The sequence below is a fragment of the Drosophila pseudoobscura genome, chromosome X, assembly GCF_009870125.1.
Source record: "Drosophila pseudoobscura strain MV-25-SWS-2005 chromosome X, UCI_Dpse_MV25, whole genome shotgun sequence".
NCBI lineage: Eukaryota > Metazoa > Arthropoda > Insecta > Diptera > Drosophilidae > Drosophila > Drosophila pseudoobscura.
In genome coordinates this window covers 53,389,647-53,412,454 of record NC_046683.1, presented here as the reverse complement: position 1 = coordinate 53,412,454, position 22,808 = coordinate 53,389,647, and the positions used below count along the sequence as shown (strand labels likewise).

The 22,808-nt window shown below is 45.8% G+C and overlaps 7 protein-coding genes and 1 long non-coding RNA gene across 10 annotated transcripts; 5 read left to right on the top strand and 3 right to left on the bottom strand.

Moving 5' to 3' along the window:
- Positions 1–99: 99 nt before the first annotated feature.
- On the top strand, positions 100–777 carry LOC4813742 (uncharacterized). Its single transcript, XM_001353925.4, has one exon. It carries the CDS (start codon positions 138–140, stop codon positions 717–719), a length of 582 nt encoding a protein of 193 aa, XP_001353961.2. The 5' UTR covers positions 100–137; the 3' UTR covers positions 720–777.
- Positions 778–2,043: 1,266 nt separating this feature from the next.
- LOC4813273 (uncharacterized) lies at positions 2,044–2,783 on the top strand. The gene is made up of 2 exons (XM_001353924.4): positions 2,044–2,174; positions 2,230–2,783. The coding sequence occupies exons 1-2, from the start codon at positions 2,108–2,110 to the stop codon at positions 2,697–2,699; spliced, it is 537 nt and encodes a 178-aa protein (XP_001353960.1). The 5' UTR covers positions 2,044–2,107; the 3' UTR covers positions 2,700–2,783.
- Positions 2,784–2,884: 101 nt separating this feature from the next.
- Positions 2,885–6,876, bottom strand: LOC6900792 (arylsulfatase B). 2 transcript variants are annotated; one of them, XM_015187863.2, is made up of 7 exons: positions 6,706–6,876; positions 5,443–5,629; positions 5,222–5,381; positions 4,938–5,164; positions 4,451–4,876; positions 3,558–4,380; positions 2,885–3,477 (listed from the first exon to the last, which is right to left on the bottom strand). In XM_015187863.2, the coding sequence occupies exons 2-6, from the start codon at positions 5,599–5,601 to the stop codon at positions 3,562–3,564; spliced, it is 1,791 nt and encodes a 596-aa protein (XP_015043349.2). In that variant the 5' UTR covers positions 5,602–5,629; positions 6,706–6,876; the 3' UTR covers positions 2,885–3,477; positions 3,558–3,561. The 2 variants fall into 2 exon arrangements, with proteins under 2 accessions (XP_015043349.2, XP_002135151.3); XM_002135115.3 differs by having other exon boundaries at positions 5,443–5,617.
- A 1,595-nt stretch (positions 6,877–8,471) lies between these two features.
- Positions 8,472–13,164, top strand: LOC4813653 (cationic amino acid transporter 2). 2 transcript variants are annotated; one of them, XM_001353923.4, is made up of 5 exons: positions 8,472–8,713; positions 10,779–11,146; positions 11,261–11,521; positions 11,578–12,366; positions 12,426–13,164. In XM_001353923.4, the coding sequence occupies exons 1-5, from the start codon at positions 8,688–8,690 to the stop codon at positions 12,872–12,874; spliced, it is 1,893 nt and encodes a 630-aa protein (XP_001353959.3). In that variant the 5' UTR covers positions 8,472–8,687; the 3' UTR covers positions 12,875–13,164. The 2 variants fall into 2 exon arrangements, with proteins under 2 accessions (XP_001353959.3, XP_015043345.2); XM_015187859.2 differs by lacking the exon at positions 8,472–8,713 and adding an exon at positions 9,756–10,037.
- A 160-nt stretch (positions 13,165–13,324) lies between these two features.
- On the top strand, positions 13,325–14,270 carry LOC26532578 (uncharacterized). The gene is made up of 2 exons (XR_004470066.1): positions 13,325–13,876; positions 13,932–14,270. It is a non-coding gene; the product is annotated as an uncharacterized lncRNA (long non-coding RNA).
- Positions 14,271–15,162: 892 nt separating this feature from the next.
- Positions 15,163–17,503, bottom strand: TrpRS-m (Tryptophanyl-tRNA synthetase, mitochondrial). The gene is made up of 3 exons (XM_001353922.4): positions 17,197–17,503; positions 16,706–17,130; positions 15,163–16,650 (listed from the first exon to the last, which is right to left on the bottom strand). Exons 1-3 carry the CDS (start codon positions 17,383–17,385, stop codon positions 15,201–15,203), a joined length of 2,064 nt encoding a protein of 687 aa, XP_001353958.3. The 5' UTR covers positions 17,386–17,503; the 3' UTR covers positions 15,163–15,200.
- Positions 17,504–17,592: 89 nt separating this feature from the next.
- On the bottom strand, positions 17,593–19,974 carry LOC4813108 (dihydrolipoyl dehydrogenase, mitochondrial). The gene is made up of 4 exons (XM_001353921.4): positions 19,783–19,974; positions 18,910–19,437; positions 17,973–18,851; positions 17,593–17,897 (listed from the first exon to the last, which is right to left on the bottom strand). The coding sequence occupies exons 1-4, from the start codon at positions 19,822–19,824 to the stop codon at positions 17,832–17,834; spliced, it is 1,515 nt and encodes a 504-aa protein (XP_001353957.1). The 5' UTR covers positions 19,825–19,974; the 3' UTR covers positions 17,593–17,831.
- A 547-nt stretch (positions 19,975–20,521) lies between these two features.
- MED19 (mediator complex subunit 19) lies at positions 20,522–22,643 on the top strand. Its single transcript, XM_001353920.4, has 3 exons — positions 20,522–21,303; positions 21,377–21,491; positions 21,550–22,643. The coding sequence occupies exons 1-3, from the start codon at positions 20,866–20,868 to the stop codon at positions 22,011–22,013; spliced, it is 1,017 nt and encodes a 338-aa protein (XP_001353956.2). The 5' UTR covers positions 20,522–20,865; the 3' UTR covers positions 22,014–22,643.
- Positions 22,644–22,808: the final 165 nt, after the last annotated feature.

Sequence of the window (22,808 nt, the reverse complement as noted above, 5' to 3'; positions counted from 1 at the left end):
CAACACCCGAATGTGAATGATTTACACTCATCCTTATCGAAAACTTGACCAGGAACCCCAGCAGATGGGGAGCCGGCCCTATAAGAACCGGCAGCAGAGGTCCAAGTGGTCAGAAGACCTCAGACAACAGTCGAACCATGTACTACGCGAAGCAGTCTGCCGTTCTGGCCCTGATCCTCGTCCAGCTGGTGGGCATCATTCAAGGCGGAGTGTACAGCTATGAGGATACGTGGGTTTATCCGGACAAGACTTTGGAGTTCCCCGACAACGTTGTCCTCGGAGGCCTCGATCCCGAAGGCTACTACAACTATGTGGGCCGTGTGGTGTACAGCTCCAACGTCCTTCCGGCCCGAGTGGTTCCAGAGCTGAGCAAGGCTAGCTACAACACGGACACCCTTAGCAATACGGCAACCTCCTATGAGGTGCTCGTGTCCAACGCCACCGTCAGCTACCGCTGGAAGCGCAGCTTCGACGGCTTCCTGGAGAAAAGAGCCGTGCCAGTGGGAACAAACTCCTTCGGCGACCGCGTCTACATCTGTCGCTTCCGTGCCGACGAGGGACTCTTCATTGGCACCCTCTACCTGGGGAAACGCGTCTGCATCGTAAAGTACGGCGAGAATCCACTGAGGCAGTCCGACAAGTACGAGATATTGGTTAGGGAACGCCAAGCTGCTGAGTTTATACCATTTGACGCGCAAATCGAAGCGGGAAAGATTTAAAACAAAGTATTAAATATTATTAAATGCAAATAAAATCATACAAATATTTATTGAAAAACACAACAATTTATTGAGAGGATGATCAATGGCATGAGATCCCATACATACATACATAAATATATATTGTACCATCCAATAAAATACTGGAGATTTCTACATATGCTATAAGGTTTGAAGGTGTACAAAAATAACAACATCTATAAAAATTGGAATTTCGAACATTTATGTATACATTTTTTGATTTTAAACACCGAAGGTAAAGATGGGAGTGAAGTTTACAATGTGCCAAAGGAGAGCCAACACTCTGAAGAATATTCAGTGTGTATTACTTTACACCCAAGACATGAAGATCTTAAAATCCCCTGGATATGGCATGCCATTGCCATATCGTTTAATTCGTTTAATTTACTCATCACTAAATGACGTGTGAATACGTTGGATGCCTTTTAAGTCCGTAGGCTGTAGTGAAGCACCAACAAAATATCATTGATAATTATGTTATTACTCTTAACTTTGCATCCGCTGAAACTAATCTTGGCAGGCCTTGTGTGTTTTTTGGAGGAAAGTGTCTGCATCTTATGAGGAAAATCCTTCCTGACTGCCAACTGTTCATACAATGTTGAGTGTACCTTGGTTCCTATAATGCCCAAAGATGCCTCAAGGTCGTGGTATTAACGATATTGCAATTGCCAATTCCGCACAGCATATATTTTTTGGACGACCCTCACGGGATTCGTTCTGCTGTGAAGGAAATACAATTCTGAATTCCTTTTACCGGTTTTTTGTTGTGGCAATGCATGGTGCTTCATCGCCAAAAGTTAAACTAAGTTGATCGAAGTATTCTTGTCTCAAAAATCCACTTCGAAAAATCAGTCAAAAATCATGACACGGAAATGTTCAATTTTCTTCCAAAGAAGAATTTTTCGATTATCGTTAAATGATATATGTAAAACACGACCGTAGATGACAAAGTTCTATGCAGGATTTGGTTAAAAAGTGCAAAACTTTTAAATGGATATGACTTAAAAGACTACTCGTATATTACAAACTTTTCTTTAAAAATAAATTTCTGTATCGACCGATGGAGCTGGTTAATCATCGAATTATCTTACTTAGAAATTGATTAATTAATAATCTAATATTATGAAATGCCTTTTAGGTCTAGAGGGGGGTTTTTACCTTAGAAATGTCTTCTACTTTTTATGGAGCAATAAAATCACGATGCGCAAACTCACTCTCAAGCATGTTACTCACCGAATCGATCCTATCAATAGTAATCATCTGATAGCGATAAGAGTAACAAGACTGCGGCGATAAGGAGGTAAGTATAAAAGCTGTGCACCTGGCCAGACGATTCACATTCATTTGGTATCCAAGAAACCCTCGAGATGTACAAAGCTGCCTGTTTAGTGTTGGCCCTGTGCGCAGTCGCCTCGGCGGTGCCCTCAGCCTATGGTAAGTAAACCATGGATCCTGGCTATGGAGCGATACTAATCCTGCCATTCTCCAGATACCGAGCACGTGTGGAAGGCCGGAAACCTGTCGTACCCCTTCCCCAACAACGCCATTCTGGGAGGATTCGATCCTTACGGCTACAACATCTATATTGGCCGCGTCAAGTTCGGCACCACGATCGTGCCAGCCCGCGTCGTCGCAGAGACGGGTGTCGCCTACTTCAACAACCAGCTGACGGCCTCCAAGGCGACGACATACGATATCCTGGTGATCGAGCGCGACTATAAATACGTATGGGTCCGCAGCTTCGACGGCTTGTACGAGTTTGGCTCCGTTGCCGTGGGCACTTCGAACTTCAATGAGCGCGTGTTCATGTGCCGAGCCAAGACCGACGGTGGCCTGCTCATCGGCATGCTCATGCTCAGCGAGAAGCTGTGCATCATCAAGCACGAGACCCTGGCCCTGCGCAAATTCGACAAGTACGAGGTCCTTGTGGCCCTGCCGAAGAATGGAACCATCTATTGAACAGGGAAAATCTACCCATCATGATGATCTCTTTGTGACAGTTTAAATCGCATCTCTAAAATAAATACACAAAACGATAATTTATATCAAATATGTTTTACTCGCAATATTTCTATGCCTAAAGACATTAAGAAACGTATGTATATATGTACATTCTCTGATTTCAAAGAAAGTATATTTATATATTATTCTTGTATAATAATCTATATTTTTGTTTGCCTAATTTATGACTGGGATAACAATGACTTTGATAACAATACACTCGAAAAAAAATCTACGCGGAAATGCTAATTATAGAACTGAATAATTGGTGATCATAGATCACTGATGTATGATGATTTCTTGGAATGTTTCTTAGAAGACAGACGACAAAAAATAAACTTTCTAACAACAGCAAAGCTGTATATCACACAACAAAGCCACTTCGAGCACCTTTAAAGCTCTGCCTGATGGACAGTGATTCGTTTTTAGGGATCTTGTGATTGATTTACGTCTCTTGTATATAGGTATGTATTTATATATTGACGGGGGTTTTGCAACTATCACAATTCACAGAAGCGATGGGCCCATCGATAAGATAGGCACACACATAATCTAGTTGATTACCATTTAGACACTACTCAGAACTATTAATGGTTCCAACTAACAGTTTAGTCGGACCTTTCGCCTGTGAGTTCTCTGGAATGTTGCAGAAGAAGAGTTGTTTTGTTTCCAAAATTACGACGTTTCATTTCAGAGTTGGGATTGATTTTCGGGAGCATACTTTTGGGCCAGATGTCTGCGGAAATGTGACAGTATACATACGAGTATGTAGAAAATATTTTGCATGCTTTATGTAAATATTCCGAAATCACTTACCAGTTTACAATATCCACCAAAAGCCTACGAATACTACCAGAAGAGGGTTTAATCGTTTAGCGCTCCACATGATAGCTGCCCCGGAGGCCTGTTCGTCCTGCCACCAGGTCCACTCGTTGTGGTAAAAGCGTGGATCGCAATCCGGATCCTCTGGCATGTTGTTCGGAGCATGGGCCTGGCTTGCAAACTGTTCGATGCGTTGCAGCAAGTCGAGAAAGATGGTCGTGTTGCGGTAGTCCTCGTACAGATTGTTCCGCTCGCAGGGATCCGCATCGATGTCGAAGAGACAGGGGGCCAGTAGCGGGAGACACGGCTTGGTCGCGCCCGGAGGCTCCGGGCACTCGATCTGGGCCTGCTGCCGGAGACTGGTTATGTTGCGCTCATTCTGGCTCCCCATAAGCAGTTGGAGGTGCTGCCAGACACTGGTGTTGCGGATCAGCTCCTCGTAGTTCGCGGATCGGGGATCCATTTCCCGCGTTACCCGCTCGCCCAGCCAGCCGTCGAAGAGGGCCGCGTTGGTGGTGCCGTTCACCACCTTCCACTTGCCTCGGGTGTAGGCCAGATAGGGTGCCGACGGGTCCATGTCGATGTTGTGCACGATCTCTCGCTCCAACGACTCGTAACCATACTTGAGGGCCGACCAGAGATTCATTCCGTCCAATTTCAGGTCCGGATCTGGAGCTATGCCCGCCGCTGCGGCGAGCGTCGGCAGAAGGTCGCCAATGTAGGTCTGCTGCTTCCACACGGTGCCCAGCCGCTCGAACTCGGTGCTCCAGATGGCCGCAGACGAGCGCAGACCTCCCTCCCAGGGAGAGTTCTTTTGCTGTAGATCAGAAAATCTGAATCAATAGGACCAATCGACCGGATTATCTGATTTTCTATGCGATACTTACGCCTCTCAAGGGATAGTTGGAGGCCGTCGTCGAGTGCTCGCCCACTGTGGGTCCGCCGTTGTCCGACAGGAAGAGTACAATGCTGTCCTGCAGCATCTGCTGGCGGGCCAGGGCATCGATGACTCGCCCCACACTCCTGTCCAGCCGCGATACCATGGCGGCGTAATGTCGATGGGTCTCGTTCCGGATGTACTCGAACTTGGCCAGCTCCTCGGCGGGAGCCTGCATGGGATCGTCGGCGTTGGCCGCATGCGGGGCCAGGTGGCTGAGGAGCAGGAAGAGTGGCTGGCTGCTGTTGCTGCCACTGTGCTGCTCGATCAGCTCGACGGCCGCGTCGCTGAGCACGTCGGTCACGTAGTGGCCCACCTGGTCGTGAGTGACGTTCAGATTAAGGCGAAAGTCATGCCCTCTGGCGTAGTTCTTGCCCTGCAAGGAACCCACAGAAGTAAAGGATCTTCAGCATCGACTTTTCAGAGCCTTCTCTCACATTTTGCTGGTAGGTCTGGTCGTAATAGTCCACATAGGCTCCCAAGTAGCCCAGATGATGGTCGAAGCCCCGCTGGGTGGGCGTAAAGTTGCGCTGCGACATCCCCAGATGCCACTTGCCCAGGAGACTGGTGTAGTAGCCGTTCTCCCGGAAGATCTCCGCCATTGTCTTCTCCTGCTGCGGCAGACCCCAGGGCTGATTATTCACGATCACATAGTGCTGCATGCCTGAGAATAGATTTGCTATTGGTCTGCATTCGGGTCGGATCTATTCGCGATAGAAACCTGTGTTAATGGGATATTTTCCAGTGAGAAGAGCAGCCCGGCTGGGAGTGCACATGGCAGCGGTGTACAGATTGTTCAGAATCACTCCGCTATATGCCAAGGCGTCGATATTGGGCGTGAGAAAGTTATTGGAGCCCCGAAAGCTCACATCGTCGAAGCCCTGGCAAGGGGGATGGGATCTATAATTAGCAGCGATTCAAACGATCATACTAGACACTCACCATATCATCAGCCATTATGATGATGATGTGCGGTTTGCCGGGGGATCTCGCGTCTTGACCATTCGCCAAGGCAATGGCTAATCCGGCAGTTAACAACAAAATTATCGGCACATTTCTATGGCTATTTCTCATTTGGCTCAGATCAGTTGACATCGCCATGGCGCCATAAATGGAACTGGAAACAAAACTGAAATTAAGGCAAAAAAGTCATTTAACAAAATTAACATAGTGAATGGCGATGGCACTGGCGATAAGTCGGTGTGGGACACTATTCCAATGATGGATGAGTTTTCCTTTCCGTTCCGTTCCGTTCCGCATAGATGTACATATGTAAGTACTTATGTATGTATTAGCCGTTTAACACAATCCATCCGACTCATCTACCTAGTGAAAATCCACCTGGCCTAATATTGTTTTATTTTCATGGGGTTTTTTTCCCTTTAATTTTCGGCCCAAACTGTTTCTTTGCCGTTTCGTTAATTGAGAAATAAATTGAGTACAAAAAATGGAAACAAGCTAATATTAGCCATCACATTTGCACTGCACTGCACTTGAACAAATATTTCCAGCAATACTCGTATTGTTTAACAAAGTGTGACGGATTCTGGCGGACAAATTACACGGCTAATGAGTAGCACCAAAATTAAATGCAAATGTGTTGAAGCTGGGAATGAGAGTTGGCCGAATGCCATAGAAAAGATACTACATATTAAATATGTATGTACAACATGTACATACATACGAGTACATATGTTTATAATTGGCTTGACCTGTCAGTTGTCTTGCGAATACACTTTTCTCATTAAAAGATGGCATATGCCTGTAGGCAAGAAAAATGCTCACAAAATATATAAAGTTTGATGGAAGATTTTTAAACCAAGAAATATTTTTTCATAAAGAATATGTATATGTATGTACATATGTATATATGAGAACTGTTAAGGGTGCTAATCTGCATCTGCAATGATCTTTATTATTTTTTTTACATTTATATTTACTCTGTTTGCCCAGTGCATAAAAATGGGTGGTATCCATGTATTGAAGTACATAGAGAATATCCCATCCATACAAGTCTAAGTACACACATACTCGTATATTTTTTTGTATGCATGTAGAATTGCACTAAGATTGATTGAATTGATTGATTGTTGCCTATTTAAGGCTTTCTAAGAGGTAGCCACCTTAGTTTTAAGCTGCTTCGAGCATTTTTTAAGTTTTTAATGGTTAAAAACAACCGAGAAGCGTTTTTTCCCACACTTTTACCGTTTCTTTTTCTACTCCAGCGCCGGACAGACAAGCGAAAACACAGCGAACGAAAGCACAACAAACGCGAAACACACACAATGGGCTTATCAGGCCTCGTTCGCGATGGTTGGATGTGTGGATGGTGTGGATCTCTCTGTGGACTGGTGGGGAGTTAACGGAATCAATTGGCGGGGGCCAGTCGATCTGGCGCGCTCAATGTTGCGGTGGGTTTGGTCGTCAGCTGATTGCTGAGGTGAAATAAAGTGAGTTACCACTCTCTCTCTCTCTCTCTCTGTTGAATTCTCTCTGGATTTCCCACCTTGCCTAAGAGCACCTTGTGGTGGGTTGAGTATTCGAATTTCTACCTTGGCGCGCTAGTTCGATTTAAATATTAATTAATTAACTTTTGACACGATCTAAAAACATTTTGCCAAAAGTCCACAGGGGACTATTTGCTCTAGGGTTTCTTGGGTCTTCCGGTGGCTTTTCTGGCTTTGGCAGCATGATCATGTGGACTCATCTCCAGGCTTTGGGGAACAGATATATGTACATAGAATAGAATATCACTGTTTGGTAGCGCCTTTGCCACAAAATTTTCAATCCTGTCGTTGCCAGGGGCCTTCCTGGACTTGAGTTTCTTTATGTCCACCAAGATTTCTTGAAAAGTGATTGGCGCATCAGGGAGATCCATCTGGTGGGTCTATGGTTGGGTGGGTCCAGCCTGACTCCATCTGCGCTGATCGAAGAGCTCCTCTGAGATCGGGGTGATTGGCCTGGGCTTTCTGACTCGCTTGAGCCGCAGCTGAGGTGGACGGGACTTGGCGAAGTATTCCCGTTTTGAGTGAATCGGATCCACGACGATCCATGATAAAAGCAGATCTTGCCTTGGATTCTGGCATTGGCTTCAACGAAAGGGCGAGCGCTGTCCTTGATGCGGTACTTGGACGACAATAAGAGGCTGACGTTGTGGTTGACGTGATAGCCCAAAAATTTTGCGGGCTAGACCCAGTCTGGCCGTACCAAACGATTGATATTTTTGTTATTTTTTTTATTTTTTTCGAATTTAAAAAAATATATACATAATTATACAAAATATTAATAATTAAATAAAGTATTCGATTTGGAAGTTGTGAATAAATTGTTATCAATAAAAGCATTGATTAATAAATACAGATTAAATGCCATCTACGCGAAAAATAATTTCAATGATTCATTCATTCAGTGATTCGTTGCTCTTATTGATTAACATGTGAATCGGTGACGTTAATTATAAACAAATTATCAATTTCTTTTTTTTTAAATGTATGCCAGGGGTGATATCTTTAGATTCCAGTGGCATAAGATACCCTAAAATACGTTAATATAAGATCTACCACCATCCAATCTATATAAATATAGTTTACCTGTTACAACCCTCAAGCAAATACAGAATGCCCTAGTTCTCTAAAACAATCAGGTACAATTATCAGTAAAGAACCTAATATCCATATCCATTGCTGAAATAGTTCGCATGTTCGGATTTGTTATGAGAGCCAAATGGCGCCTTATTCTTAGAAACTCTACCAAGGGAAATAGGAACTGGGCTGATGCAATAGAAAATGCCTTTAAATAAGCTTAAAAAGACCATCAGAGCGCGTGAGAGAGGGAGAGAGTGGGAGAGAGCTGGATATGATTGTTGTACCTCTCCGCGATTGGGGTTGTCAGCCATACGCACTGGGCCAGAAGTCAGGGCCAGCATTTGGGCGAAACGAAGACGTTGGCAACCCGGTTCCTCTCTTTGAATCGACCAACAATAATGGCCAGAGAGCACGAGCAGCTGCAACGTGGTTGCGTGGTTGAAAATAATGTGATTTCTTTGGATAGTACCGGCTGCAGTTCACAGTACATTTCTAGAGACCAGCAGTGCCACAGCCGCTTCCGTGTGAGGAGAGCGAGAACTTGCCGCAAATTGATGATATTAATTGGCAGCCAAATTGATTGAATTGATTCGAGTATCAACAATGGAGGAGTTCGCCGAATACTATGGGTGAGTGGAGTGGAACAGAACAGAACAGTGGCAGTGTCAGCTGAGTCGACATGCAACAAGTGCCTAAAATTAGCGTTAAATGCAATCAAATACGGCGGGTATTTTTAGCAACGGTTGACACCCACCTGAGCCACACGATCCGACCCTCGCAGCGCGTAGTCCCGTGCCACAAAAATTATCTATAAACAATACAAATATCCATATCCACGCGGCCATGCCAATGGAAAACTCAAACAGAGCCCAATTAGTAAGGTTCCATGAAAGCAAACGAAGGGAATCCATTCTGAAGTTTGGACCAAATAGCTTCCCTGCAAAAAATGTTTGGATCAGCGTACTGCATACTTCAGCAAACTGAAGCCGTGAAGCCGATACAAAAATTATACCAATCTATCGGGTAGCTAAAAGCAAATATAAACATATAGGAAACCACTGGAAATGTTTTGAGAAGGCATTCACTGAAAAATAGGGTTTCAGGTTCCACAGCCATCCATTGAAGAGGCTTCAAGACATCATTATTTTCCCCTAAAATTTGGCATCCTTGACGCTCCACATGAGAAATTGCACAACTTGTAAAGGAATTTGTATGCAAAATACACATATTAGGCATTCCTTTAACGGAATGTTATTGTCAGCATTTTCCGGGTTTCCCTTCATATCAGTAATGCGCCATAATCATATCAAAAATACTATACCTCAACCGCTAATCGATCATGACAATTCATTAGGCTTTTGGGGCCACAGAGGTCATGTTAAGTCACCTGGCATGGAATTCTGAGAATTCCCAGGTCCCAGGGTAGGGTACGTAGGGAAGACTGCTCTACGAGCATGGTGACGAATTAATTAGCGTTATCATCGCCAACGACGTGATTCCACCTCGTTTCATGGCGCCACGGCTTCGTGTCCGACCTGAGGATGCGGCTTGCCCACACATCGTGGGGTGGGTAAGGGCGGCAAGCAGCTTCTCCCTCAACTCAACTCACCACGATCTCCCCGGGCCGTACACCCAAATGCGCTATTTAACGGTTTCGCACTCACGTTTAAAGTTCAGACACAGCTCGAACAGTCTCTGGCTCTATACGATTCAATTCTGAAATTCAATTAGAAAGAAAAGATACATCGTTTAATTTGACGATTCACATTCTTGCCATTTGATTCCGTGCCTGGGAATCGAACTATAAAAGATGGATTATTATTTGTGATACTTGAAAGCTAAAAAAAATACCATAAAATAGCTGTGGAAAACTTGTGATACGAATAAAGAGACAAACAGATTGCTTTCGTTGATAATCTCCAAGGGATTTTGATTATTTCTTAAAGAAAAAAGGTGAGAATATAAGGGAATCGAAACAGTTTACGCTTTAATTTAAGAAAATTTCAAAGGAAAAACTTTAACGCTTATTTAAAAAGGAGTAAAGCACGCACAATAGCGAAGAGGAACTAAGAAGAACTCTATTCTATACCAGTTTAGATTGGAACTGTTTCTTAAAAACAGTTTGTTTTCTATGATTTGCTGGTGGGATTCAAGGCCTGTGTATAAATATCTACATGACCACATTCAAAAACTGCCTGAAGAAATGCCAGAATTGGCCTGAATTAACCTAGAGGATCCGAGTCAATTGAGATGCATATGTAGATGCGTTTATAATCAGATTTCCCACTTAGTCATCGGGGGATCATACCCGATGATCACAAGACTCAAATTTAAATCAGCTTTCGCGACGCGACCTAATCATAAACAACGTAGTCTACATTCGCACATTAACAGACGCCTACTAATTTTCTTATGGCCGGCCCATAAACCCAACTCCGCACATTTCTTTTGCCCAATGGAAGCGTGGCCCATCTACAGCCACTTTCCACCGACACCGCCATCGCCACCCCCATTGCGACCCGTACAAAATCTGCGAACGTGTTAATATGTCGGTTCTGTAAGCATCAGGTCCGAGTATATTGTAGAGCTCAGCAAAAGCCCTATAGCCCTACAGCCCTACAGCTCTACAGCCCGAACAGAGCCGAACGATCGGCCCGTTATTACATATGTACTTAATTCGATTACATTTTTCAGCATGCCGAGCTGGAGCGTGACGAATGCCTTTCGCGTGCTCACACGCAAGAAGCCTCTGGAGGACTCGAATGAGTCCAAGCTGGCCAAGGTCTTGTCGGCCTTTGATCTCACGGCCCTCGGCATTGGCTCAACGCTGGGCGTGGGTGTCTATGTCCTGGCTGGCGAAGTGTCCAAGCAGGTGGCCGGCCCCGCTGTGGTCATCAGCTTTCTAATTGCTGCGATTGCCTCGATATTCGCTGGTCTCTGCTATGCGGAGTTCGGAGCCCGTGTTCCCAAGGCGGGCTCTGCATACATCTACAGCTATGTGACCATTGGCGAGTTCATTGCGTTTCTCATTGGATGGAATCTCATACTCGAATACGCAATTGGTAAGCTGGCGGCAATTCAATTGATGGCGCCGCCGTCTGATTGCCATTATTTTTATCAATTAATTCTCATATTTTATATTGATTTCCGTTTTGATGTTTTCATTTTTCGGACAGGTTCCGCTAGCGTCGTGAAAGGGCTAAGCACATATCTGGACCAACTTTGTGGGAACCCAATGAGCAGCTTTCTGGGCACCCATATGCCCATTAATATACAGGGTCTGGGTGCCTATCCGGATCTGTTCGCCTTTGTGGTCACCATACTGTTCTCGTTGGCCATTGCCGTGGGCGCCAAGGAGTCGACGCGGGTAAATAATGTCTTCACCATTCTGAACTTGGGCGTAGTTCTTTTTGTGATCATCGCGGGGCTCTTCCATGGTGAGTTCTAGTCACACACAATCTCTGGTTGTCCATTGGTCTGATTCCTTCGATAGTTTCCAGCAGCAACTGGTCCATACCGAAATCTTCTGTGCCGGAGGGATATGGCGACGGTGGCTTTATGCCATACGGTGTCTCTGGCATTATTAAGGGGGCCGCTGTTTGCTTTTACGGTTTCATTGGCTTCGATTGCATCGCTACCGCGGGCGAGGAGGCAAAGAATCCGAAGAAATCCATTCCATTTGCTGTAATCGTCTCCCTGGCCATGATTTTCCTCGCCTACTTTGGCGTTTCTTCGGTGCTAACCATGATGCTGCCCTACTATGAGCAGGATGAAAAGGCACCGCTGCCGCACGTCTTCAGGATCAATGGCTGGCATGTGGCGGAGTATGTGGTCAGCATTGGCGCGATGTTTGGCCTGTGCTCCAGCATGATGGGGGCAATGTTTCCACTGCCACGCATTGTCTTTGCCATGTCCAACGACGGACTGCTCTTCAGGTTTTTGGGAGACATTAGCGAAAAGTACAAAACTCCTTTCAAGGGAACCATGCTTACCGGTCTGTTGACTGGCATTCTGGCCGCCGTCTTCAACCTGAGCCAGCTGGTGAATATGATGTCGATTGGCACCTTGCTGGCCTACTCCATGGTGGCTAGCTGTGTCCTTATGCTGCGTTACGAGGTGGATGACCGTCGCGAGAGTCGCATCATTGGCAACAGTCGCTCTTCCGGTTCCGCTGACCAGGATCAGCCCTGTGCACTGTGGCGGCGTCTCTTTAATTCCAAAGGCTTGACCGTCTCAACCAAGCAAACGTCGAGGATTGTCACTGTGATGGTGACTCTGTTCTGTAAGTAAAACAGTGCTATTTATAAAATTCAAAGAATCAACGCCATCATTCGCTTTCAGCTCTGTGGTGCTTTGTTTTCTCGCAAATTCTTACCAAATTTGAAGAGGATCTGTCAAATGTCACTCATTTCGATGGCATTGCCCTGGTACTGGGGGCCATACCTTTGGTAATCATGCTAGTGATCATCTCGCGTCAGCCCACATCCGCAGTGAATCTCTCCTTTAAGGTGCCCTTGGTTCCTTGGCTCCCAGGCATATCCATATTGATCAACATATACCTGATGATCAAATTGGACATCCTCACCTGGGTGCGTTTTTGTATTTGGCTCACCATAGGTCTGGCGATCTTTCTGGCCTACGGCATCCGCCACAGCCGCTTGAGGCAGAGGGAGCAGCGCAACAATTCCATGGCCATTATGCGCGATTGTAGCGAATCGGCCCTGCTTGGCCAAGAAAACTCGAAATACAGCAACGAGGTCCCGCTGATATTGATGCACAGCACATCTTGAATGCACGATGATATTTGTAAACAACACACACATTTTTCACACACCAACATACAACACATTTTTTGTTTTTTTTTTTTGTAACAACACATGCATATACATATGTATTTTGCCTGCAGGAAACGCGATCGTATCTATATTCACTAGTGTTGTGTTGCTCATGAGTGAGCAATATTTACCCAACACTAATATTCACACAAACATCCATACCATAGCGCATAAGAAACCAAAAATTATGGAAAATACAATAAGTTAGCTGAAAGCAATAAATAAACATATTATACTACACTTAATTCAATGTAAAACAAAAATTAAACCAAACTGACCAATCAAGGCTAGGATGGACTATTGACTAATCGGAACTTCTTCAGTCTATATTGGTCTTGAAGTATTGTGGAATACGGTAATTAAGTTAAGGATGCAAAATATATACCTGTAGCTCTTAAAGATCTATGGCATTAGACTTCGCTAACTTTACTGCGAAGAGAGAGATAGCACATGAGACAAAACTCAACCGTCTCTAGACATATATCCCGGCTATCACTCGAAGAACTGAGGCACTATATGAAACAACATGATGTTTTTTAAAACAAAAAAACTCTCACTGCATGCTACTTCCATACGGCTTTCTCTGTTTTTGCAGCTAGTCAGTTAGCTAAGTCTAATGTCATAGGGCCATTAGCTAGATCTCTAACCTCTGGTCTGCGACGCAGTAGAGAGAAATATTAATAGCATTTTCTAACACTTCGACAGTCAGGAGCTTGAGAGACAAAAAAAAAAAATAGGGAAACCACACAAAAATTCCCTACAAATTTTCCACTGTTAACAGAACCTTATAAAGTTTATAATATAAACTGAAGACATAAAACTTCATAAGACCTCCCAAAATGTCTTGCTTTAAAGATGGAAAATACTACGCCCTCATATCTTCTCCCAGTGGGGATAAGAAGTTTCTGATGGGCCTTACAGAGCCAGAGATCACGTTTTCCAATATTCTTTTCAAAGGTAAGTGCTGCATGCTATTTACACCAACTAAGTTTTCACCCTACCGAGCTTACAGCCAAAAATTTTGGAATCAAAGGCGTATATTTATTGAGTGCTGAGTATAATGCAATCCTCGAAAACAAAAGTGCCCTTTGCCATGCGCTGATGGAAAACCATACGATTATAGTGGGGCAATACACGAACCAATGCACAATCAGAGAGAAAAGTATGGACTCTGACTTGGAACTCACTACTGATGAGAGGAAGGCGCTCAAGCTGTTTCTGAAGGCGTTTGTCAGTCAGTTTGGAAGTCATTTCGAAGGCCCCCTAAGCAGCACAGTTAGTGTCTGAAACCGAATTGGAATGAAATTCCCAGAATATTAATAACAATAAAAGAGAAGATTGTTAAAAAAAATACATCATTATTTTTTGTTAGTTTGTGCGCCAATGTCCAGTCCACTTGGAGGGCCAGCAGTATGCCAAAGGAAGCGTCTCCCACCCTATAAAGTATATTTATTCTTGATCAGCACTAAAAGTCGAGTCGATATAGTCATGTCTTTCTGTACGTCCGTCTTGGTGAGCGCCTAGATCTCCCACCTTCCTACATCACACAAACGAAAATCTGTGGCAAAAACGCTATATCATAGAGTCTGGTATCAGACTGCCAAATTCGGATCAGATTGGCTACGCTTCCACTTCAACGAGTTTCTCTTATTCACTCTCCTTCTCGAGCGGAAAAGAGCGGGAAAGAAAAAAAATTGGTGTTGGTGTGAAAGAGAGACAGAGAGAGAAAGAGTATGTACTGACTGAGAATTGGGTATACATATGTATGTATGTAAGTGCAACGAAGACGATCCATCCCATCCATGATCGCTTTGCTGGAGAGTTCGACATTCTTAAGCAGCGGATAAGGCGAGGCTACTACCAAGTGTGGTTACAACAAAATATAAGCAATTAAACAAAAGTACCACATTACTGATAGTTTTTGTGCTTAGTAACAATCTGCCATTGAACAGAAAAATTACGGGCGATGCAGTCTAAATTTCTTCCGGGGCGAGCAGGCCAGTTCCGTCTCTGACCTTGCCTGTGGCTCTGGCACAGGTTGGTTGGCCTCCGGAATGATAAGTACAGTCAAGTCAGGTGGGAAGCCCTAGGCGTTCAGACAACGCTCCCTGGCTGTTCCACGGCAGACGATGTTCGTCCGCTCCGAGTGTGTGTATGGACCGAGACGTCCTGAGAGGGCTTGATTGAGAACATTGTGTTTCAATATATATATATATATCTAAATCTGACTATATGTATATATATATACTATATATATATTTAATAACAATTGCAATGTATTCTAGTTTCCTATTTCCGCCTTGCCAGCAGCCTCAGACGCGCTCCGTTCGGGAACTTCATCTTCCTGTTCCAACTCATCAAACATTTCTGGATCTTCGCTGTCCGCCGTTGTGCTTGATGCGTTGCTAATTTCATCCTGTTCGCTGTTGCTGTATTCACTGCTGGGATTTTCGCTGCTGTTTTTCTCGCTGTTGCTGCATTCATTACAGGTATTTGTTTTGGCATCATTGGTGCTCTTTTCAATACTCCTCTCCATACTCCGGTTCTTGATTACATGGGACGGGGTGCCAGATTTTGAACCATGAAATGCGTTGTAGTAGGCACTGTGGACCAGAGTGTCTTGGTTCTTGGCGGCATTAATTTTATGCATAATACTAGCGACCGCACTGGTATTCGTATTTTGTCCAAACCTGTGGGCGCCGGCCTTTTCTGTCCCGTCCACAATTTCGGGTTTAGCAAATCCGAAGCTACTAGCATGCTGTCTCTTACCTTCGGCAACGGGAACGTCATGTTTGGAGGGCGATTTGAAGCCGATGGCAGATGAATTGCTGAAAATGTTGTTCCGAGTAGCCTTGCGCTCTTTCTCAACCCGCATGGATTGTTTGGGCACCACAGGGCGACGCATGGGAGGCCTCACCATGGCCTGAGCTTGGGCCATTGCCTTTAGGTCTGCAGTGCATGCTGCTTCCCCGGCGCTTCCGTGTGGCGATGCAGTCCCAGACGCACTACTCCGCTCATTACGGTTCTCTAAATGCGTGTAACTGTGAGCATTGTGATTCGGCAGTTGGACGTTCTTGGCCACGCGCTGACTAGCCGTCATTTTGGATCGCTCAGGCAGCAAGGGAGCGACGACAACTGGCTCAGGAACAGCCGCATATGCTCCAAGGCCAAGGCGTTGCTTGACGTCGCGCATTGTCTTTTGCGCCTGGATACGTGCCTTCTCGGCTCCAATCTCTAGCATATGGATCAGCTCATTTTTCTTTGACAATTGCTCATGGATTCGCTCACGAATCGGGCGCAGATGTTCAATGACAGCGTCGCCCACGCGCTCCTTATACTTTGCTGTGTCCAACGTCTTGGCCTCCTCCAAGACACTTCGGATGCTGCGCCCTGTTACTTGGGCGTGGATGTTGACGAGATTACTGACACCAGGGCGCAAGTTGGGATCGTAGGTGATGTCCGAGGTGAAGTCGGTGACGGCTTTCTTAATCTTCTCCATTATTAGCTCCGGCGGATCGCAGAGGTTGATCGTGGCCTTGGGATTCGCTTCTGACTTTGACATTTTCTTAGAGGGATCCCGCAAAGACAACACTCTGGAGGCATCACCCTCCTCGATGATGGCATGGCACACAGGGAACGCTTCACCGTAGCGCCCATTGAATGTCCTCGCTAAGTGCTGTGCGAGTTGAATGTGCTGCAACTGGTCCGCTCCAACGGGTACATGTGTGGCCCTACAGTAAACCGCTTTTCAGAAAAGCAATGATATTATTAGATATCTTCACTCACTTGTACAGCATGATGTCGGCAGCCTGCAGCACCGGATAGACATACAGCCCCAAGGGTATATCGCGGACCAGGCGGGATTTCTCCTTGAACTGGGGCAGCTGCGCCAGCCTAGGCGTGGTGGTCATCGAGCTGAGGATCCAGTTGAACTCACAATGCTCCAATACAGCCGACTGGACAAACAACGTGCTCTTGGCGGGATCAATGCCGCACGCCACCAGTGTGGCAGCCATCGTAAAGATGTTTTCCCGTAGCACCGGCGGATTGTGCGGCATGGTTATAGAGTGCATATCCACTATACAGACTGTGACATCATCGCGACTGTTCTGCAGCTGCGTCCACTTGCGGACAGCGCCCAAATAGTTGCCGAGATGTACTGATCCTGTGGGCTGAATCCCACTGAAGATCTTTCGCGGCCAAGGGGATTTCTATTATATCAAGGAGAAGGTATTACATAAACCGAAAAATTTCTTCCAAACTATCTATGAACGTACTTCTTCGGGCAAATGGCCGCTGCTTTGTTGGTGCTTGCCAGCTGAAATAAGTTGGGCCCTGGCGGAGCGCTGGAGTGATGATCCCTGCAGGAGATTGGACTTGAAACGTCTGGACAGTGCCAAGCGCAATCTTGGTAGCGGTATGCTTGCAGGATGCAGGTGCATGTTTAATTTGCTGGCGCGAAACATTGCCTAGCGCTACGAATTTTGGGTTGAGAAACGAAAAATAATATTAAATGTGAAAATTTCCGAAACACAAGGGAAAACTCTGAATAATATCAACAAATGTGGAAATATATGGTAGTGCTGCCAGATAGATTTAGAAAAGCCGATAGGGCTGCCACACTTCCTGTTTGTGCAGCCATAACAATCGAAAGCAGTGTTGGGCGCAATTTATCGAGTTTTAAACTGTGTTTATTCTAGGATTAATGAACATACATTGCATTACATTGCATTGGGGTGCAGAAAACGCTTTGCGTAATTTCAATATTTATGGTTTCCATTTTACTGTTACAACATTGAGAATTACAGATAGGCGGAGACTTTCGGTTGTTTCAAATAGTTTTTGAATAGATGATTGGTTGTTCTAAACGCAGTGCAGTGTTCCACCTTCCAGCTGGGATGAGGAATTGGCTTTAGAAGTTGATGGGCTTGCCAAAGGCTGCCGCCACATTGGCCTCACGCAGGGCTTCGGCACAGGTCTGAAAGGAAGGTGAAGTAACGTTCAATCGGTTTTCTGGAGAAGCAGCGGGCTTTCCGATGGGAGTTTCACTTACGGGATGCGCATGGCAGACACGCGCAATATCCTCGGCCGACGCTCCATACTCCATGGCCAGAACAGCCTCATTGATCAGCTCTCCGGCAACAGGTCCAATGATGTGCGTGCCCAACACGCGATCCGTTGCCTTGTCGGCCAAGACCTTGACAAAGCCGTCGGTGTCGTTGTTGGTCTTCGCACGCGAGTTGGCCAGGAATGGGAACTTGCCCACTTTGTAGGCCACACCCTCTTGCTTCAAGTTCTCCTCCGACTTTCCGACCCACGCCACCTCGGGATGGGTGTACACAACGCTGGGCACGCAGTTGTAGTCGATATGAACGTGTCCGCCATTGATGCCCTCGATGGTGATCAGACCCTCATCCTCAGCCTTGTGGGCCAACATGGGACCGTGAATGCAATCGCCGATCGCGTAGATACTGGGCACCACCGTCTGGAAGGTGGCATTCACGGGAATGCGTCCGCGATCATCTTTGACAATACCTACGGCCTCCAGTCCCAGGCCCTCAGTATAGGGACGACGTCCCACACTGACCAGCAGGGCATCGCATTGGATATCCTCCTTCTCTCCGGACTTGGCATTCTCCACGGAGACGGTGACGCTGTCGCCGCTGCGGGAAGCGCCCGTGACCTTGGTGCCCAGCTTGAACTTGAGTCCCTGTTTGACGAGCACCTTCTGGAAGGTCTTGGAGACCTCGTTGTCGATGCCCACGCCGCCAATAGTGTCCATGAACTCAATGGCAGTGACCTCGGCGCCAAGACGAGACCACACTGAACCCAACTCCAGACCAATGACGCCGGCACCGATCACAACGAGATGCTTGGGCACCTTGGCCAGCTTCAGGGCTCCGGTGCTGCTCACGATAACCTCTTCGTCGATCTGGAATAAACATCGATCGTAAGCTTTAAGGAATAAACTGTCCGACTGTGAAACTTACAGTGATGCCTGGGAATGGGGTTACTTCGGATCCGGTGGCAATCAAAATGTTCTTGGCCTTCACAGTGTCTGTTGTGCCATCGCTCTTCTTCACCTGCACCTCGTTGGGGCCGGTAATGGTGCCAAAGCCCGTCAGCTGTGTGACTTTGTTCTTTTTGAAGAGCATCGCGATGCCACCGGTCAAAGCTTTCACAGCGTTCGTTTTCTGCCCCATAAGCTTCTCGAGGTCGAGGGAGACTTCGCCGCAGTTGATGCCGCGACTGGCCAGATCTCCAGAGTGAGCCATGTGATAGTAGTGCGAGTTGTTCAGCAGGGCCTTGGAGGGAATGCAACCCACGTTCAGACAAGTTCCTCCCAGTGTGGCCTCCTTCTCGACGCTGACTGTCGTCATTCCCATCTGGGCAGCCTTAATTGCGGCCACATAGCCGCCAGGGCCAGAGCCAATCACCACAATGTCGGCTTCGTGTGTGGAGGAGTAGAAGCGGGCATTGAGTGCTCCCAGAATGGCGGCATTCGACCGCAGATGAGTCTGAAACGACAGATAGTTAAATTTATTGCTTGTGCTCGTCAAAGTGGTCCGGGTCCGATAAGCAGCCACAGCATGATTTGCTTTTTATCACGCCAATAGCACGCACTGCTGTTCGCTAATCGCTGATCACGTATCAGCTGATACTAGGCCAATTGGTGAACTTGAAATCTCAGGTAGCGTGGAATCGTGAGGCCATTGCGTTAGTCTTGGGAGCCATCTGCAGCTGCACTGCGCTCGCAGATGAAAGCATAGTTATTGCATTTTAGCCAGTTCTTGGGCCCCGCCACATATGTACATAGGTTAGATTGCATAACTTTGGGGGAATAGGAATCGTAGAATCCGTACCTTGGCAACCGCCGAGACAGCTTGTCGTAGCGTCGACTGCATGGCTGGGGGACTTGTTTCGTGGGTTAGCTAGGTGTTCGTATTTAACTTAAAGCAAAGCACTAAATTTAAGTGTTTTTATTTCGGGTTCTAATTTTTGTGTTCAGTGTGTAATTTTGGGGTCAGTGTGACCGCGGATTTGTCGATATGATATACGGTCTGACCCTAAAAAAAGACCTTCTCTTTTTCAAAATATACCGTAAATATACCGATACTGTTTTAACATTTAACCTGCAATTTCACGTAAATAATACTGTTTGCAAATTCTTCGTATAAATCCTATTTTCCCACAAAAAAGCCAGTATATATAATGATAACACGATGATATAATAATCGACGCAGCGCTGCGCCACTAACCATACAGTATACGGACAGCTAAGCTGTCGCATATATCTCTCTCGCTCTCACTGCTTGCTTTTCCTTTCAGGCTTTGCCTTTTTTTAGCTAATAAGTTAGAAAAGTATTTGAACTAGCGGTCTATCAATATATGAAAAATATGTGATATATTAAATTTACAAGAAATGTATGCACTAAACTAAAATTCGTTTAAGAAGTTTTGAAACACGCAAATAATACATGTGAAAGTATAATCATCGATATCCTGGCGAAATACACCTATGTATCGCGCTTGTATTTCTGATATTTTTCCACACTTATTTGGTATTTTCAAGAAATTTCCAAATGGCATTGTTCGCACAACTTCAGTTTTTCGCGGGATTCGCAATGCGGTCACACTCGTACGCGAACACAACAAGATGGCGGGAGTTGCTCGGCAAATCTGTTAAAAAACGCCATAAAACCTGAAAATTAATAGTTTATTTGTATTTAAAAGTATTCGGCCGAGTTTATTGAGACAAGGTTATATATTTGGAAGAGCTTGTTTGGGAGGCGTTGCCTGCAAGCGAGTTGCGAAAGTTACTTGCCAGGCGAGACCGAGACCTTCTGGCCTTATTGTTGTTGCTGCCACAGCTCTTTTGGCTTTCGTAGTCGTTGTCGTTGCTGCTACCTGGCGCCAGCCTCTGTTGTTTTGTAAATTCTGCCAATATGATGAGCAACTACGGCAACATAATGACGGACTCTCCAAGGTCGTCGCCACACGGCGGACGCTCGCCGGTTGTGGCCCGCCAGGATTCATCGGGGACGCTGAAGACAACCATTTCATTGGGCAAAACACCAACCATCATACACACGGGTCCCTTCTACTCGATGAAGGAGCCGCCGGCTAAGGCGGAGCTGACAGGTGACAAGGATCTCATGACTGAATACGGTCTGCACCACACGCTGACCAAATTCAAGGAGAAAAAGTTTAAAGAATCGCTGTCTTCCTTTCTGCAAAACATCCCCGGCATCAATGACCTCATCACGCATCCCGTCGAAAACAGTACGCTGCGGAGCGTGATCGAAAAGCCGCCCATCGGTGGCAAGGAGCTCCTTCCGTTGACTGCAGTGCAGTTGGCCGGCTTCCGATTGCATCCCGGACCGGTATGTGGCTACACATCTATTCATTTGCTATTTCCACACTACTCAGCATATCGTTCAATCTTTCGATTTTTAGCTTCCGGAGCAGTATCGTACCACATATGTCACACCTGCGCGAAAACACAAAAACAAGCACAAAAAGCACAAACACAAAGATGGCGTGACCACGGGGCAGGAGTCAACGCTACTGGGTAAGTGCCTCATTGATTTCTGCGGCCTGGGGCACTGTCTTATCCGGCGAAGTTTCAGATTCTACTGGGCTGGAAACTTACGAAAAGAAGCACAAGAAACAGAAGCGGCATGAGGATGATAAGGAACGGAAGAAGAGGAAAAAGGAGAAGAAGCGAAAAAAGAAAAATCAAAGTCCAGAGCCTGGAGTCGGCCTTCTGCCGGGTGGAGCTGGTCTGGGCAATGCTGCTGGAGGCGGAATAATGGGTGCCACCGGCCTGGGATCTCTGGGCGGAGGTCCTGGTCCTGGCGCCGGTACCGGTATGTCCAATCTGAGCGCCAGCATGGGTCCTGGTGTCGTAGGTATGAACAACTTCTCCTCATCAATGCAAATGCAGCAGCAACAGATGCCTATGCAGCAACAGCAAATGACCAGCGGAGGCCTTCTGGGCTCGGTCCTGGGCGTTGGCGGCGGTCCTGGCGGAGGAGGTGGCGGCGCTGGCAGTGGGGGTGGCGGTGGAAGCTTATTAATGTCACAGTTTTAGGCAGGATCCTTCAGTAAAATAAACTCGGCTCATTACCTCTCATCAGAACCGAACAGATGGAAAAAAAAAAAAACAAAAACACGAGCACACAGACCAATCCAGAGATGCATACAGCTTCAGTATCGCCCGTGCCTGAAGAACAGCTTGAACTTCTCTAGAAATCTATGGTGTCTCATTGCAGCGCACCATAAATGCAATCCTTCTCGAGAACGTTTCGTGACTAGTTATTAATTTATCAATATGATTATTGTAAAATAGTGTATTTTTGTAATTAGCAAACATTTCTCGTTCATTTCTCGCGCTAGCTTAATGAGATTTATTTACATAAATGCAAGTTATGGTACAAATCGCACGCAAAACGTTTCCGCTCTCGATTCTAGCTCGCCCCGTCCCACCCCGCCCCACCACGCCCAAGCTCTTATTGAAAATTTTTTTTGCTTAACGATTTACATTATATATTGTTTAGGGTCAGTATTTCAAATCTATCTTGCAATGGTTTGTTCTTCCAGCAATTTTATAAACACAAAAGAAAAACAAAAAAAAAGCTGAGATTCGACAATGAATGCCTGTACTATAAGTAATTAATTTTAACTATTAGGCACCTAATACAATAAAAAATCAAACAGTTGAGCGATAAGGGTCTTAATGGGGAAAGAAAAGCTCTGACATGATTTGGGCATTTCAAAATGCGTGCCAATACCTGTTAAACGTCTGGGAATATTGAAATATAACTAATTCCATGGATTCGTTTAATATAATTCGAAAAAAATTGTCTGACCAGAAGAGAATTGATGG

Coding starts and splice junctions, on each gene's coding strand:
- LOC6900792 (XM_015187863.2), bottom strand. CDS start 5,601: ATGGCGATGTCAACTGATCTGAGCCAAATGAGAAATAGCCATAGAAAT. Junction 5,382..5,442: donor TCATAATGGCTGATGATATG/GTGAGTGTCTAG, acceptor CCCCCTTGCCAG/GGCTTCGACGATGTGAGCTT. Junction 5,165..5,221: donor AAAATATCCCATTAACACAG/GTTTCTATCGCG, acceptor ATCTATTCTCAG/GCATGCAGCACTATGTGATC.
- TrpRS-m (XM_001353922.4), bottom strand. CDS start 17,385: ATGTTTCGCGCCAGCAAATTAAACATGCACCTGCATCCTGCAAGCATA. Junction 17,131..17,196: donor GCGGCCATTTGCCCGAAGAA/GTACGTTCATAG, acceptor TTGATATAATAG/AAATCCCCTTGGCCGCGAAA. Junction 16,651..16,705: donor GCCGACATCATGCTGTACAA/GTGAGTGAAGAT, acceptor GGTTTACTGTAG/GGCCACACATGTACCCGTTG.
- LOC4813653 (XM_001353923.4), top strand. CDS start 8,688: ATGGAGGAGTTCGCCGAATACTATGG. Junction 8,714..10,778: donor GAGTTCGCCGAATACTATGG/GTGAGTGGAGTG, acceptor TACATTTTTCAG/CATGCCGAGCTGGAGCGTGA. Junction 11,147..11,260: donor CATACTCGAATACGCAATTG/GTAAGCTGGCGG, acceptor TTTTTCGGACAG/GTTCCGCTAGCGTCGTGAAA.
- LOC4813742 (XM_001353925.4), top strand. CDS start 138: ATGTACTACGCGAAGCAGTCTGCCGTTCTGGCCCTGATCCTCGTCCAG.
- LOC4813108 (XM_001353921.4), bottom strand. CDS start 19,824: ATGCAGTCGACGCTACGACAAGCTGTCTCGGCGGTTGCCAAG. Junction 18,852..18,909: donor CCCCATTCCCAGGCATCACT/GTAAGTTTCACA, acceptor TGTTTATTCCAG/ATCGACGAAGAGGTTATCGT. Junction 17,898..17,972: donor GTGTCTGCCATGCGCATCCC/GTAAGTGAAACT, acceptor CCTTCCTTTCAG/ACCTGTGCCGAAGCCCTGCG.
- LOC4813273 (XM_001353924.4), top strand. CDS start 2,108: ATGTACAAAGCTGCCTGTTTAGTGTTGGCCCTGTGCGCAGTCGCCTCG. Junction 2,175..2,229: donor GGCGGTGCCCTCAGCCTATG/GTAAGTAAACCA, acceptor GCCATTCTCCAG/ATACCGAGCACGTGTGGAAG.
- MED19 (XM_001353920.4), top strand. CDS start 20,866: ATGATGAGCAACTACGGCAACATAATGACGGACTCTCCAAGGTCGTCG. Junction 21,304..21,376: donor TCCGATTGCATCCCGGACCG/GTATGTGGCTAC, acceptor TTCGATTTTTAG/CTTCCGGAGCAGTATCGTAC. Junction 21,492..21,549: donor GCAGGAGTCAACGCTACTGG/GTAAGTGCCTCA, acceptor GCGAAGTTTCAG/ATTCTACTGGGCTGGAAACT.